This window comes from Mus pahari, chromosome 7, assembly GCF_900095145.1.
Source record: "Mus pahari chromosome 7, PAHARI_EIJ_v1.1, whole genome shotgun sequence".
Taxonomy (NCBI): Eukaryota; Metazoa; Chordata; class Mammalia; order Rodentia; family Muridae; genus Mus; species Mus pahari.
The window spans coordinates 104,769,159-104,785,138 of NC_034596.1; the positions used below are offsets into that span (position 1 = coordinate 104,769,159).

At 45.6% G+C, this 15,980-nt stretch overlaps 1 protein-coding gene across 6 annotated transcripts in view; it reads left to right on the forward strand.

The window, feature by feature from the left end:
* The first annotated feature begins 516 nt into the window (after positions 1-516).
* Positions 517-15,980, forward strand: part of Wdr20 (WD repeat domain 20) — a 65,425-nt gene continuing 49,961 nt past the window's right edge. For 5 of the 6 annotated variants that reach the window (XM_021202223.2, XM_021202228.2, XM_029540613.1 and 2 more), the window contains exon 1: positions 546-849. In XM_021202223.2, coding sequence (XP_021057882.1) covers positions 601-849 — 249 coding nt within the window. In that variant the 5' untranslated portion in view covers positions 546-600. Of the gene's footprint in view, positions 850-15,980 lie in introns of all 6 variants that reach the window. The other variant, XM_021202229.2, reaches the window with a different exon arrangement.

A 15,980-nucleotide genomic window follows, 5' to 3' on the forward strand; every position in this document is an offset into this window, starting at 1 on the left:
GCCCTCAAAACCAAACCAAACCAAACCAAACCCTGAGGTGTAATAAAGCCCAATTCATCAATATCTTCTGGGAGACGTAGAGGGGCTCGGCACCGGGCACCCAAGCGGACCGTCGGAGTCCTCCCCAGCTTCCGAGGGAGGATCGCGGACAGCTGGGACGTACACGTCCAAACACCGGACTTCACTGCTCGCCTCAGGCTCCGCCCGGACCACCAGCCGGCCAAGGTCAAGGCGGCGGCGTCCCTTAGAAGGACCGGGTCCCTGAGCGAAGCTGCAGAGCGAGATTCACTTCTGTGTAGACATGTACCGCGCACCAACGCTCGGCGCGCTCGCTTCCACCCGCACCGGGAGGGCGGCACCCAGGGGAGGAGTTTGCGCACGCCCCTCCGGGTGGAGCGCGCCAGGTGAGCGCGCGTGCGCAGTTGGACCGTAAACTAGCCCGCCCCCTTCGCTTCGGCCCGCCTCCGTGGGGGCGGGCTCGCCGATGGGCGGGGCCGCGGAAAAGGGGGTGGGGAGTGGAGCGAGCGAGCGGCGGAGGACGGCGCCTGCGCGGTGGGCGTGATCCGGGCACTTAGGGCAGGATGAACGCTGCTTTCCAAGATGGCGACGGAGGGAGGAGGGAAGGAGATGAACGAGATTAAGACCCAATTCACCACCCGGGAAGGTCTGTACAAGCTGCTGCCGCACTCGGAGTACAGCCGGCCCAACCGGGTGCCCTTCAACTCGCAGGGATCCAACCCTGTCCGCGTCTCCTTCGTAAACCTCAACGACCAGTCTGGCAACGGCGACCGCCTCTGCTTCAATGTGGGCCGGGAGCTCTACTTCTATATCTACAAGGGGGTCCGCAAGGTACCGACCCGGGCGTCACCGGGGGCACGCCGGCGGCGCGGGCCGAGGCCGGGAGCTGGGCGGTGACAGCGAGGCCGGGGTGACCGGCGGGGGCGGCCGGCACTTGGACTTTTGAGTGGGCCGGTAACTCCGCTGAGTACTCCGGAGGAGAGGGGCTTCGGGAGTGAGGCGCCGGCTGCAGCGCTGCCACCAAGGGGAGGGGGCTCTGGAACCGGGTCGCCGAGACGCCCCGGGAGGAGCCGGTCGCCTCCTCCCGGCGGGGTCCGTCAGGTTCCGATCCCGCCCGGGAGCGGGCCTGCGAGTCCCCGGAAGAGGTGCGGCGGCCGTCTTAGGTGGCCTCGCTTCCCGGGAGGCTCGAGAGTCCTGCCCTGGGTGAGAGAACCGGAACGCGAGGCGGCTTGGAAAGGTCCGTAAGGCGGAACCGGGACAGGGAGGCGGAGGACTTGGAGACTAGGTCAGAAAGGACCTGCTCGGCACGCAGGGCTACTCCACCTGCTGCCGCACTGACACTTCTCCTGGTGTCAGCACTGTTTGCGAAAACCTTCCCGGGAGGTCGCCTGTCATTGTCTCCGCGGAGGGAACGGTCTCCCGAAAGGTTTTTGAAGAGGGTCATTCTGTCCCCTGCAGTGTAAGAGGGCTGAGTACTCAGACGAGGGAGGTTGGAATAATGTTTTCAATAGGCTAAGTTGCTTCAGAGGTGGTGTGTGTGAGCCTGCCTGGATTTATCTTGTCTAACGAGTCAGGCTATGTCCCAAACAGGGAGGGATAGACCTTAAATGCTACTTTTAAAGTAACCAGCCAAGAACTTAACAGTAATTCCGTGACGCATGCCATCGAGTTTTAAAATGTCTCGTTAAAAGCAGCAATTTATTGGCGTTTTATTTATTTATTTATTTATTTATTTATTTATTTATTTATTTATGGTCACTGGCGAGAATTGCTTATTTTAACTTTTGACCATTGAGAGAGTGAGGAAATGTATGCACTCCATAGCACCTCCGAGGGAATGTGACAAGGTGAGGGATTCACTTATAAATGTTCAGATAGTGGGAGAAAGTACGTTGTCCATATTGAAGAGGACATGTTCCCAGGGATGGATCTATCTAAAGTCAGCTGCTGTTTAAGCTGCACTGTATGGTTCGGAGGACAAGGAAAGGAGTGATGGTATGCAGACGTAGCTTGTTTCTTTGGTCAAGGTGCATCTTCTGACTTGTCTCTATTCTTGTCAGGGTACTCCCGAAGCGACTGAGAATAGCTGGTTGACTGGCCTCTCTCTTGGGGTTGGGAAAGTATCCAGTGGTTTGAAGAGTAGGAACTGAAGTTTTTAGTGCAGTTCCCAACCCTGTTACTGACTCACTGGTGACCTTGGATACGTGGGAAACTTTCCTTTGCGCTTCTTTAAAAAGGGAGGGCTGCAGTGTCCATGTTATAATTGGTAATAGCTGTGATGGCCATTAGAGTCCTGACACACTCAGGAGATGTAAATTATAGTTAAAGCAAGCATTAAGAGTAACTGCCACCTCAACATTCCTGCTCTGACTGAAATACCAGATTTTTCTTTGGAAATAAATTTAAGCTTATATTGTCCACACCTACATTTGGGGGCTGGAGCAAAGGCTCAGTGGTGAAGAACCTGCACTGTTCTTGCAGAGGACTCCACTCCAGTTCAGTTCCTAAAATCCGTGTTAAGCTGCTCACAACTACCTGTAACCCCAGCTCCAGGGAATTGGGTGTCCTCTTCTGGGTTCTGGATACCCACTTACAGCTCTCACAAATAAGTTTAGAAAAATAAAAGAAATCTTAGAAAAATTGTAATCAGACCCTGCCATGGCTGTGCATACCTGTAACCCTAGCCCCATTGTGATCCCTGTGGGCAGCCAGGGCTAGGGTTGGTAAGTTCAGGGCCAGCCTGTGCTATGGTTAGCACTTTTAAGGCAAGCGTGGGCTATATGGTGGGGTCCTCTCTTAAGGAAAAAAAAACCCAAAACAAAAAACCAAACCAGGTGCGTATGATAACATGCACCTTGACAGGTGGATCTCTGTGAGTTCAAGACCAGCCTGCCCTACATAGAGTTTCAGGCCAGCTAGGACTACATAGTAAGAACCTATCTCAAAAAACAACCCTCGAAATCTGAAAAACCAAACAAAAATAATGATGATGTAAAAATACAGTATGCTTAAAAGTTAAATTTGTGGGGCCTGGAAGATGGCTCAGTAATTAAAGAGTATCTGGTGTTCTTCTGAGCCTAGATCTCAACTCTCTCACAAACACCTGTGCTTATAGCACCAGCACCTTCAAGCCCTCTTGAAACCTCTTTGGGTACCTGCACATCTGTGGCATTCACACATATGTGTATAAATAAACAATAAAGAAGTTTAAAAAGTTAACTCCTAGAAATTACTGGTTCAGGCTTCGCTTCCCCCCTTCCTTCCCCACCGACCCCCACACCCTTGGGTGTGGACAGAACACCAGGGCCTTTGGTATGTCAGGCAAGTGCTCCCTCCCTGTGCTGCACATCCAGCTATTGGATCATTCCCATGACATACTTCATCTGGATCTAGTACCTCTGGTTTGCATAGGGAAAAAAAGACTATTTGCTTAGAAGTATCTTTATAATGGTGTTCTAAGAGCTTTAAAAAACTACACCAAACATTCTTTGAAACAAGTATGAAATACTGCCAGGTGGTGGTGGCGGCACACTTAATTCCCACATGTGGGCTCAGGAGCAGGTGGATCTCTGACCTCGAGGCCAGCCTGGTCTACAGAGTGAGTTTCAGGATAGCCAGGAGAAAGCCTATCTCCAAAACATAACACAAAACCAAAAAGCCCCCTCCCCCACACCTCAAACAAAACAAAACAAAACAAAACAAAACCAAGTCAGAAATGCACGAACATTGCTTTTCCCTGGTGATTTGAGTGCTTTGAACTCTGAGAGGGGTGTGTGTGTGTGTGTGTAAGTAAAAGTAAAATTTTATGTATCTTGTAGGATACATTTGTATTGTGGCAGATATTTAAACTCTTGTAGCTGGTGAATTAAAGTTTTTCTTTCTATAAGTGAGTTTGTATTTGTTGTAATTCTGAATATGTGACTTTTTTTTTTTTTTTTTTTTTTTTTGTTTATTTGATAAGGTCTCATATAGACCAGGTTGGCCTTAAAATTGCCAAAGCAAAGGATGATTTTAAACTCCTGATTCTCTTGGCCTGACCCTTTCAATTTTTAGGATTATAGGTGTGAGTCACCAGGATGGCCTAATAATAGTAACTTTTTGTAGTTCTGATTTCTGATTTTAAAGTAGAGCTAATAACTTGCCCTGAATGCTGACTTGGGAGGGTTGAGAATTAGACCATATAACCATATAGTGAGAGCCTGTCTCAACAAAGCAAACAAACAAAATAGGCATCCTTAGTCATTATTCTAGGAGACCAGAATTTACTTTTGGGGTAAGTAGTGAGTAGGACTTTTACACTTTTCACAGTTGGCTATTTTGATATATTTTTGTGTTCTACTTTTTTCTTCAAGGAATATGGTATGCATGTGTGCGTGCATGCATGTGCAGGGGATAAAACCCAAGGGCCTCCTCATGCACGTTAAGCAAGCCCAAGACATCTCCTCAGCCCAAGGCATAGGAAGGTTTACAGTTACTGGGACCACCTAGAAGCCCTAATGTGGAAGATATTCAAATCCTGATTAGACACTTGAGTGAAGTGAGTAGTATTGTTTGTTTGTTTTTGTTTGACACTGCTAAGAATTGAACCTAGGGCCTTAGAGCGTACTGAGGAAACACTACCACTCAGCTAGCTATCTGTTGCCTTTGCAATCCCCCCCCAAATTAATTTTTGAGACAAAGTTTTACCATACAGTCCAGGCTGACCTTGAGTTTGTGTTTTGCCTCTATAAGTTCTGGGATTGCAGGCATTCATGAACTATGTGTATATATACTCTTTCCACATGGGGTCCTGAGGGATTGGAGTGTTGGGGAGGTAGTCTAATATTGAGGAATATAATATTGACTTTTCAAATGCATAGTGGTCAGGGTCTAGCATTTGAGGGGACTGAGAGGATATGTAATTTCATCTCCCTCAGGAAACCAAGGCTAGAGAAAAGAGGCAAACATTTATTAGTATTCTTCATTATAAGGAAAAACGAAGCACATCTGAGCATAAAAATTTTGTTTTAGACTAATCAGGCTTTTCAATCTAAGGACACCAGTTTACGCACGCTAGGCACTTCAGAACTTACTCCAGTGTTGGATTTCACATTATCTCATTGATCTTTTTTTTTCCTCTCTTTTTGACATAGGGTCTCACTACATAGCTCTGGCTGGCCCGAAACACACAGAGAGACCCTCTTGCCTCTGCCTCCTCACCTGTAAGTGTTGGGTTTAAAGTGTGAATCACCATGCCTAGCCTTCATTGAATCTATGTCAGCCATATGAGGGAGATTTCTTAAGTAGTTTGTGAATCTGTTTTGCTTAACCAAAGACAGTATGAACATCAGTATTGCACTAATCATTTCAACAAAGATTTGAGTGACTACCATAATACTAGTACTATGGAGCAGGATGCTGTGAGAGATTAGAAAGACATTCCAAAACTTAGAATTTCTAGCTTTAAAACATTTTATGACATACTTTATTATCATTTAAAAAAAAAAAAAGGTTAGCTGGGCAGTTGTGGCACACGCCTTTAATCCCAGCACTTGGGAGGCAGAGGCAGGCGGATTTCTGAGTTGGAGGCCAGCCTGGTCTACAGAGTGAGTTCCAGGACAGCCAGGGCTATACAGAGAAACCTTGTCTGGAAAAACAAAAACAAAACAAAAAGGTTGTTTTAGGAAAACAATGTCAAAGCTAGCTATTTCTATTGGACCTGCTCTTTTAATTTATGGAGATAGTTTTACATAAAGGTTATTGGTCTCCTTCAGATCTCAGTTTAGCCATCACTTTCTCTGCAAACCATGTGAATTGACAGGTTAGATCGATTCCCCCAGTTCCCTCCCAAAGGTTTCTCAGGGCACCCTGTTGTTTGCCTTCCTGACATTTTCTGTTTGTAATTGTCTGTGAGAATGACTCTATGACAGAGGTTCCTTACAACAGAGATGTGACTTTCCCTGCTGCCTTCTCATTGAGCATGCAGTGAGTTCATCATTGAGTAAGGCCTCACTGTCCTGTCTGCTGAGGTGAATGACGCAAGAGGCTTTGTGTGTGTACCAAGCTACACCTTTATTTAAAAAAAAAAAAAAAAAAAGATTCCCAAGAAGCTGAGAAACATCCAAGTTTGGGTCTAAAAGTAACATGGGTAATTTTTAGTAGTTCATACCTTTAATTTTTTTTTGGTTTTTGGAGACAGGGTTTCTCTGTATAGTCCTGGCTCTCCTGGAACTCACTCTGTAGACCAGGCTAGCCTCGAACTCAGAAATCCGCCTGCCTCTGCCTCCCAAATGCTGGGATTAAAGGCGCCACCACACGCCCAGCTTTTTTTTTTTTTTTTTTTTTTTGAGACAGGGTTTTTCTGTGTAGTCCTGGCTGACCTGGAACTCACTTCAGAGATTCCCCCTGCCTCTGTCTTCCAAGTGCTGGAATCAAAGGCATGTACCACCATGCCCTGCTTCTTTATAAAAAGTATTTTAGTATTACCAATAGGTAGTAAAGTTTTAACTTTCTTAAAGTTGCAAATAAGAGACAGTGATTAATATAAAGTAAACCATTGCTGCAGATTACTTTGTTGTTTTTGAGACAGTCTTTGTATCCTAGGCAGGCCTCCAGGCTTACTCTGTAGACCAAGATGGCCTGGAACTCAGAGATCTGTCTGCCTCTGCCTCTGCCTCCCCAGTGCTGCACTGAAAGATGCATGCCACCACGCCTAGTTTGCAGCCTGCTTTTGATCTGTTGCTATCAAACCACACTACCTATAAGACTAATGAACTAGGAACAGTTGTTTTAAATTGTGGTCAGTGGAGCATGGTCTTGCACTCCTGGATAGCAGCACTTGGAAGGGGAGCCAAGAGGATCAGGATTTCAAAGCCAGCTTTGGATACATAAGACTCTGTCTTAAAAAGCCAAAGTAATCAAAGCAGCTCTAGTCAGAGTTACTGAACATGCAGACTAAACATCCTCACTCCTTTCCCCACCATTTCAGACTGCACACTGCTTAGGGATATTACTGATATGATTCATGTAGGTGGGAAATTGTATATTAGATGGCTCTAAGGCTTGTTAGCTCTTAAGGTTGTATGATTCCATACTCTTTTATCCATCCATCCATCCATCCATTTTACATCCCAGCCCTCCTCCTTCTCCCAGTTCCACCCCCAGACCCCCCTCTACCCCAGATCTCCCTTTTTCAGAGAAGGGGAGTCCCCCATGGATACCATCCCCCATGGGTACTACCCCCCAGCATATCAAGTTGCAGTAGGACTAAACACATCCTTTACCACTGAGGCCAGACAAGGCAGCTAGGAGAAAGGGGTCCAAAGGCAGGCAGCAGAGTCAGACAGTTCCCACTCCATTTGTTAGGGGACCCATATGAAGCCAGAGCTATATATCTACAAATGCGTAGGGGGCCTAGGGCCAGCCCATGCATGCTCTTCATTTGGTGGTTCTGCCACTAGACTCTGAGCTCTGAGCTCCACCTCTTGGTTGGCTGTGGGTCTCTGCATGTTTCTGTCAGCTGCTGGATGAAACCTCTTAGGAGACAGTTATGCTAAGCTTTTGTCTGCAAGCATAGCAAAGTATCATTAATAGTGTCAAGGGTTAGCGCTCTCCCATGGGATGGGTCTCAAGTTGGCCAGACAATGGTTGCCCATTCCCTCAACCGCTGCATACTCAAACAAACAAGCAAACGAACAGACATTTTTATGTGCACCAATATTTTGCATACATGTATGTCTGTGGGAGATTGCTAGATCCTCTGAAACTCGAATAGGAGTTACAGACAGCTGTGAGTTGCCATGTGGGTGCTGGGTGCTGGGAATTGAACCCAAGTCCTCTGGAAGAGCAACCAGTGCTCTTAACTATGGAGCCATCACTTCAGCCCTCCATACTCAGTTTTAAAAGTGAAAATATTTTTTTTGTTGTTGTTTTTTTTTTGTTTTTCGAGACAGGGTTTCTCTGTATAGCCCTGGCTGTCCTGGAACTCACTCTGTAGATCAGGCTGGCCTTGAACTCAGAAATCCGCCTGCCTCTGCCTCCCAAGTGCTGGGATTAAAGGCGTGTGCCACCACCGCCCGGCTGTTTTTTTCAAAACAAGAGTTTTCTCTGTTAGCCCTGGCTGTCCTGGAAATCACTCTGTAGACCAGGCTTGTCTCAAAGGATCTTAGAGATCCTCCTGCCTCTGTCTTCTGGGGCTGGGATTAAAGGCATGTGCGACTACTACCCAGCTTTTATTTGTTAAAATTAAAGTTAAATTTAGTGGGGTATTTGTAAAAGCAAGCTGAAAATACCATGCTTTGTAGGTCTTTATACTGGCTAAGGTTTATACTTCACATGGGTCATTGAACCGAAAGAACCAGTTATGACCACTTAATTTTATTACAGGAAGGTAGGGGGTAGGCTGATTGGAAGAAGATGAACATTTTGTCGTATTGTGTCAAAAGCTGCAGGGCTGCCTGTGCCTGCTGGTGACATTGGGAGAGAACAGGATCTGTGTGTGTGAACTAGGTGTCAGACACCATGTTCAAACCCTTCTTTCTCTTCCTCCCTCCCTTCTTTCCCTGCCATTTCTCCCTCAATGGCTTTCTTGTTCTGTAGGGATTGGCTCTGAGGCCTTGAGTGCTAGGCATGCATTGTACCCCTGAGCTGCATTCCTGCCCTTTTAAAGTTGTGGCTTCAAAAACTGTTTTTTGGATTTATTTAAGTGTATTGGGTATTTTGCTAGCAGATGTGTATGTGCACCATGTGTGTGCCTGGTACTCGTGGAGGCTGTCAGACTCTTTGGAACTGGAGTTACAGATGGTTGGGAACTACCATGTGGGTGCTGAGAATTGAAACTGGGTCCTTTGCTAGAGCAACAAGTAATTTTTGAGTCAAGGTTTTAGTAACTTGTCTAGGCTGTTGTTTGTTTCAGGTTTTTGTTTTTGTTTTTGAGATAGGGTTTCTCTGTGTAGCTCTAAGCCATCCTGGAACTCAGTCTGTAGACCAGGCTAGCCTTGAACTCAAAGACTGGATCTGCCTCCCGAGTGCTGGGATTAATTATTTTTTAAAAAAGTTAAATTTTGTAGTTATTGTTTAAGGAAGTAAAGGGAGAAGATGGGAGAGGGTCAGGAAGTGTGCTGTGTAGTCCCAGGGGGTCTGGCGCACCTGCTGTCCTCCTCCTTTAACTCCTGTAGTCCTCCTCCTTTAACTCCTGCAGTCCTCCTCCTTTAACTCCTGCAGTCCTCCTCCTTTAACTCCTGCAGTCCTCCTCCTTTAACTCCTGCAGTCCTTCTCCTTTAACTCCTGCAGTCCTCCCGCTTTAACTCCTGGGCGCTGAGGTGATGGGTATGTACCATCACACTGGCTGATTTTCAGACATTTTGTAACATAATCTAGCAGGGCACGAATTGGCAAAAGCTGAATGGCAGAGAACCTTTGTTTCTGTTAAGAACTACTTACTGAGCCGGGCAGTGGTGGTGCACGCCTTTAATCCCAGCACTTGGGAGGCAGAGGCAGGCGGATTTCTGAGTTGGAGGCCAACCTGGTCTACAGAGTGAGTTCCAGGAGAAACCCTGTCTCGAAAAACCAAAAAAAAAAAAAAAAAAAAAAAAGAACTACTTGCTGACTTCTGAACTAGTGATTAGATTTTTTCTTACTTTAGAATCTTGCATCCTGAGTGGAAAGTACCTTAGTTATTTAAAGTAAAGAATATTTAATCTCTCTAGTAGATCTTGCATCTCTTGAACTCAAAATAGGAGACTAGCAGTGAGTGATCTATGGGTAGATTTGAGCAGCAAGAAAAAGCATATAGTGGGTTGGAGATATGGTTTTGTGGTTCAGAGCACTGCAGCTCATGCAGAGAGCCCAGGTTGGGTTCCTAGCACCCACATGGCAGCTCACAGCCATCTAACTCCTGTTCCAGGAGTTTGTCATATATAAATTAAATAACTCTAAAAAAATTAAGACACAGAGAACATGTCTGAAATCAGTGAAACAGTCATAAATGTCAGTTGCATTTTTAAGATTTAATTTTACTATTTCTATCGGTATGCTCGTGTGTGCATGTGCTTGTAGAGGTCAGAGGCATTGGGTCTTTTGGAGCTGGAGTTAGACAGGTGTTTGTGAGCCTCTGGAGTGGGTGTTGGGATAGAGCTCCAGACCCTGTAGCAGCAGTCTACTGTCTGTACCTGTGGTGCCATCTCTCCACTCCTGAGTCTTACTGCAAGTGTTGGGAAGCATGTCCCCCAGACACTGATGGCAAGCTTGCTACTGTAGTTAATACCTTGGAGGTAATGATGGTGATGTAAGTGGGACTCTGCAAGGAGCAGAACTTGAGCAAGAAGCACAACAGTGGGCTTATCACTAGCTGGTTTGACTCTAGAGTGAAGGAAACTTTACAGTTAGTAAGTACCTGCTGTATAAGGAAGAGGATTTGAGCTCGGAGCCCCAGAACCCTGGTAAGAAGTCAGGCCCAGTAGTGCTGTGCCTGTAGCCCCAGTACTAGGGTGGGGAGGGGGAGGTGGCTAGACAGGCAGCTCCTGGGGCTTACCAGCTCATCTTGAATCAGAGAACTGTCTCAAAGAAGGTGGAGAGTGGTTGAGGAAAAACACCCAGTGTTGTCCTCTGTCCTTACACACACACCAACCTATAGATAGATAGACCACACACATCTAAAGATGGAATACAAGATGTTTGTATTTTAATATTTTAGAGAACATTTCTTTTTTGTTTTTTCAGTGAAGAGTTTGTACAGAATTAAGAACTATGGTCCTGTTTGATTATTCAACAGAAGACATTCAAAAATTAACTGAATTGCAATATGGTCCTACACTCTTGTGATTTCAGCACTGGAAAAGTTGGACAGGAGGATTAAGAGAGTCTGACTCAGCCGGGCGTGGTGGCACATGTCTTTAATCCCAGCACTCGGGAGGCAGAGGCAGGCAGATCACTGAGTTTGAGGCCAGCCTGGTCTACAGAGTGAGTTCCAGGACAGCCAGGGCTACACAGAGAAACCCTGTCTCGAAAAATTTTAATCCTAGCAGAGGAAGGTCGCCTGCTCTCTTTGAGGTCTAAGCTAGCCTGGTCAGTGTAGCGATTCTGGGCTAACCAGAGCTACATAGTTAGACCCTGCTTCCAAAAAAATAAAAATAATAAATTGGTCATTAGATGACCATTTTGTCTGTGCTGTCATTTACAGACTGTCTCCTTCTACCTTCCTATTCTAATTCCATCTTTGTGGTGGAATGGACTCAACAAGGAATTATACTTTTACAAATTTGTAAATTTTTAAATACATTTTTACAATTTTGTGTTAAAATATGTATGTATTTATGTGTTCATCTGTGTGGACCAGAGGCCAGCATTGGTGTCTACCTCATTTATTTTGTTTATTTTTATGTATTTATTTGATTTTTCAAGACAGGGTCTCTGTGTAACAACCCTGTCCTGGAACTCTGAAGTCCAGGCTGGCCTTGAACTCAGAAATCCGCCTGCCTCTGCCTCCCAAGTACTTGGATGAAAGGTGTGCTGCCGGGCGTGGTGGCGCACGCCTTTAATTTCAGCACTTGGGAGGCAGAGGCAGGCGGATTTCTGAGTTCAGGGCCAGCCTGATCTACAGAGTGAGTTCCAGGACAGCCAGGGCTACACAGAGAAACCCTGTCTCAAAAAACCAAAAAAAAAAAAAAAAAGAAGAAGAAAGTTGTGTGCCACCATGCTCAGCTTTTCTCTTATTTTTTGAGTTGTTTCTCTCACTGAACCTGGAGTTAGCTGGTTGTGCTAGATGGCTGGCCACACCAGGGATTCTACTGTCTCTGCCGTCCTGGTGCTGGGTAAGAGGTGCAGCTGCTACACTCAGCCTTTTCCCTACCTAAGTGCTGGGTGTCTGAACTCAGGCTGCTGTGAAGTGAGCTGCTGTGTGTACTGACTGAGTGAGCTCGGAAACACTGAGCTGAGCCTTGCTTGCTCGCTTGTTTGAGACAAGGTTTGTCCAGTGGCCCTCCCTGGCTCTCCTGCAACTTCTCTGTAGAGCAGGTTGTAACTGAACCATTTTTACAGTCCTTGGTTTTGTGGAGTTTCGAGCAACAGCTAACCAGTTTATCTAGTTGCAGTTCTCCAAGGTTTATATAAGAGGGAAATTACTTATATTTTAATAGTGATGATTTAAATTTTGGACTTTCTTGGAAATAAAAGGTGAAAATTGAAGTGTGCTACAAAAAAAGAGTTGCTGAGCTGATTCATTGGTGGTTTATGAGCTAGATACCGAGTGTTTTGTAATAAGTAACAGGAAACCCAGTTACAGGGATGGATTGAATTATATTGAGAAAATTGACTAGGAATTGATAAGATTCACTTGGTTCTGCTTTCCATTAGCCTGTCAGCCAAGCTGCTTTGGCCACATGGTGGAGGGGTGTGAGGCTCTCTGGATCACATGGGCTAGAGGGAGACCAGTATTCAGTCTCTCAGAAGAATGAGATTACTTCTTAGAAGCCTCCTCTTTTATTTACTGTCCCCACTAACTAACCCATTTCTAACCCATTACTAACCCATTTTTGATGCCACTAGAAATGCACATTATTCCAGTCTTTCCTAAGCCACTCCTTTAGGTTAACTACTTCCCTGATTGCTCTGGAGATCGCTCTGGAACTGGGAAATGCCATACCAGATAGGAAAGCGGTCTGCAGACAGATACTGATGAAGTGACCAGGAGATGCTTGAGCTCCCCTGAGGGTCTGTGGTGAGTGCAGCGCCCTGGGTCTGGCACACTGGGTCCTGTCTACTCTGCAGGCCCACCCCTGCACTCTTCCCCCTCTCAGGCTGCTGGAACTCTTCTGCCTCTTCACACAGTCCTCCGGGTCAGCCTGACCTTAAGGGCAGAGACCGTACTTTATTTGTCCAGATCCATTACACTGTTAGTACATAGGAAACATGTTGTCTTTACTTTTATTGTTAAATTTTTATTTACTTTCCTATCTATGTACTTTGAGACAGGATCTCAGTATGTACTCCGGGCTGGCCTCAGATTTGAGACAATTCTGGAGGCTCACACCTTTAATTCTAGCACTGAGGAGGTAGAGGCAGGGTGATTGCTGTGCATTTGAGACCAGACTGGTACAGAGAGACCCTGTCTCAATAAATAGAGACAGACAGAAAGAAAAGAGTTGGTTTATAGTCCTCTAAGGACCCTCTTGAATGAGTTAGGTAATCTTTCTACTCTTTTCATGAGCTGTATGTGCTGCGTTACCTATCATTTGTGGAGGAAGGCTTGTTAGCCCCTTTTGTATGGGTTGAGAAACTTTTAGAAATCAGTCAGCGGCCTGGTTTCTTGGCTAACCCAGGAGAATATTCAAGGTCTTCTTGGCTAACCCAGGAGAAATTTAGTGTTCTGAATGCCTGAAACTCACTTTGTCACTTTGAGTTCCTTATTCTGGAGTCTTGGGGGAGGGAGATGGGGCTGGGAATAGGAGGTGGAGAAGTCTATACTTGACCTTCCAGAAAAAATACTTCTTTCCTGTTAATTATAGGAATTATACAACTGCTTTTGTTTGCCCTCCTCAGATTCTGACCTAGGTGTACATGTAGCTAGCAAGATTGAAGGCAGTATCATCTCATCTAACTAAAGAATAGTAGCTGTTGCCCCCTGGGCTTCCCTTGATGACCTCAAGCATTTAACCTGTCCGTTCATCTTGCCCACCCTGTCCTGACTCTTGACCTTTCTGGCCCTTGTCTCTCTGGCTCCTTGTCTTGGTTCATCCTCTTTGGCCTAGGGTTTAGTTGTTTCCTCACTGCCTTAGTCCTAATCCCTTTCTCAATTCTGTTTCTCAGCTGCATGTGAAATCATAGTTCCTTTTTGTTCCTGAAATAGTTTGTTTTATGCCTTTTTTTCCCCCAGGAAAATTATCTATTACAGTAAATGAACCTAGTGGGTATTTCTGTGCGAGCACAAATCAGTTAGGGCAATTAAAACTTAAACTAACACATGGTTCAGCCAAGGTCTGCCTCACTCATCTTCAGCTGTAGATCTTCTTTGTTGATAGAGCAGCTTTGCCAGTTCCTTCTGCAGGTCCTGTTGCCCTCTGCTTTCTAGGCCATGTAATGCTCTAGTCTTCGATGTAGCCATCTCTGTGTAAACGGTTACTTCCCTCCTGGCCTGCAGTATTCCATCCAACCTGCTCTAGATCTCTGCTTTGGCTTAGGTGGCTGCTAGGCCCTGTCACTGACTTGAGCTTCACCCTCCTCATTCAGATTTTTTCTCCCCTCCCAAACAGATTTACAAGATTTGCCTGTTAAATGTTCTTTTCAGTGATGGATGGCGGTGGTGCACGCCTTTATTGTCAGCACTTGGGAGGCAGAGAGGCAGGTGGATCTCTGAGATTGAATTCAAGGCCAACCTGGTCTACAAAGTGAGTTTCAGAATAGCTAAGGCTACTCAGAGAAACCAGAATTTTTTTTTTTTTTTTCAAGTTCAGTGTGGTGGCAAATCTTGCAATCTCAGTACCCAAGGGGCTGAGGCAGGAGGATTGCTGCATGTTAAATTCCAGCTTGGGTCATAGTGAGATTCTGTCTCTCCGCTACCCCTTGCCCCCAATACTCAGCTTCCTTTTCTTTTCTGTTTTTAGTTTGTTCTCTTTATTCCTTTAGTTTTCCCTTCCCTTCCTCTTCCCCTTCCCCTTCCCTACCCTACCCTACCCTATATGCATTGCCTGTGTGGGTGTCTGTCTGAGCTCTCCTTATATCCTGATGAATATTAAGTTGTAACAAGTATGTGGGACCTGAGTAGTTTGTTATTTCAGTTCTTATCCCCTTTTAACTCTTGATTCTAAGCAAACAGTCTTTAACTCACAGAGCTATCTCCCGGCCCAGACTGTTGTTCATTATTAAAGTTTTTTAATAATTCCATTTATTTACTTGGTAGGGGGTGAGGAAGGACACAAACATGGCACAGTAGAGGAGGTCTGAGGACAACTTTTGGGAGTTGGCTTTCTCTTTCCATCATATGGGTCCCAAGAAAAGAACTCAGTCTTAAGGGTTAGTGGCAAGCCCCATTACCTGCTGAGCCATCTCACTGACCCTTTGTCCTCTACTGAACCCTTCTGATTCCATTGTCATTGTGCTTCTTTCCCTTTGTCCTAGGTTCACTCAGTTTCTTGTGGGTTCTTTTTAAAAGCATGTCGAGTGCTGACTTGCGTGCGCTGCTCTTGCTGTCTGTCACCCCCGACAGCTATGGCCTCTGCCTCATAGGCTCGCCTCCTCCTGCTCTCTCTTATCCCCATTCTAATAACTCTCCCCAGTTATTAGAATGAGTGATCTTTAAAAATGTGAATGTGATCTCATTCCCAGGCTTAAAGTATTTCAGTGATATTTATTTACTTGTTTATTGAAGCAAGGTCTCATGTGGCCCAGGCTGGCCTCACACTGGCTATGTAGTCAAACATGACCTTGAATTTACGATCCTTTTCCTTTTATCTGCCAACTTCTGAGATTATATACAAAGTCTACCATGCTTAGAGTATTGATTCTTGCTGATTCTACCAGGAAAACCCAAAAAGTACTTTGCCGGGAATGTAGCTCAGTGTAGGCTGTGTGCCTAGCATGCATGCCTTCACTTGCAGCCCTGCAAGTGAACAGAAAACCCTGACTTACTACCTGAGTGAGCTCTTGCCTTCTCTGTTTGCAGTTCTTCCATTCTTTTTCTAATTCACTGGCTTCCACTTCATCCCCCTGATAGTGTTAAATTTCTTGACACTTATTCTTTTGTGCTTTTATCCCTTTCGTCCCTTTGGTCCTGTTCTCTAAAGGGGAACTTACCCACCCTTTATTACCAGAACAGTGCCATGATTTGTGTTTCCCTTGACTAGGCTGGCTCCCTCACCTTCTCTGATTTCTCACTGGTGGTTTGAATGAGAATGGCCTCCATAGGCTCATATGTTTGAGTATATGGTTTTCAGTTGATGAAACTGTTCTGAAAGGATTGTCAGATGTGACATTGTTGGAGGAGGTGTGTT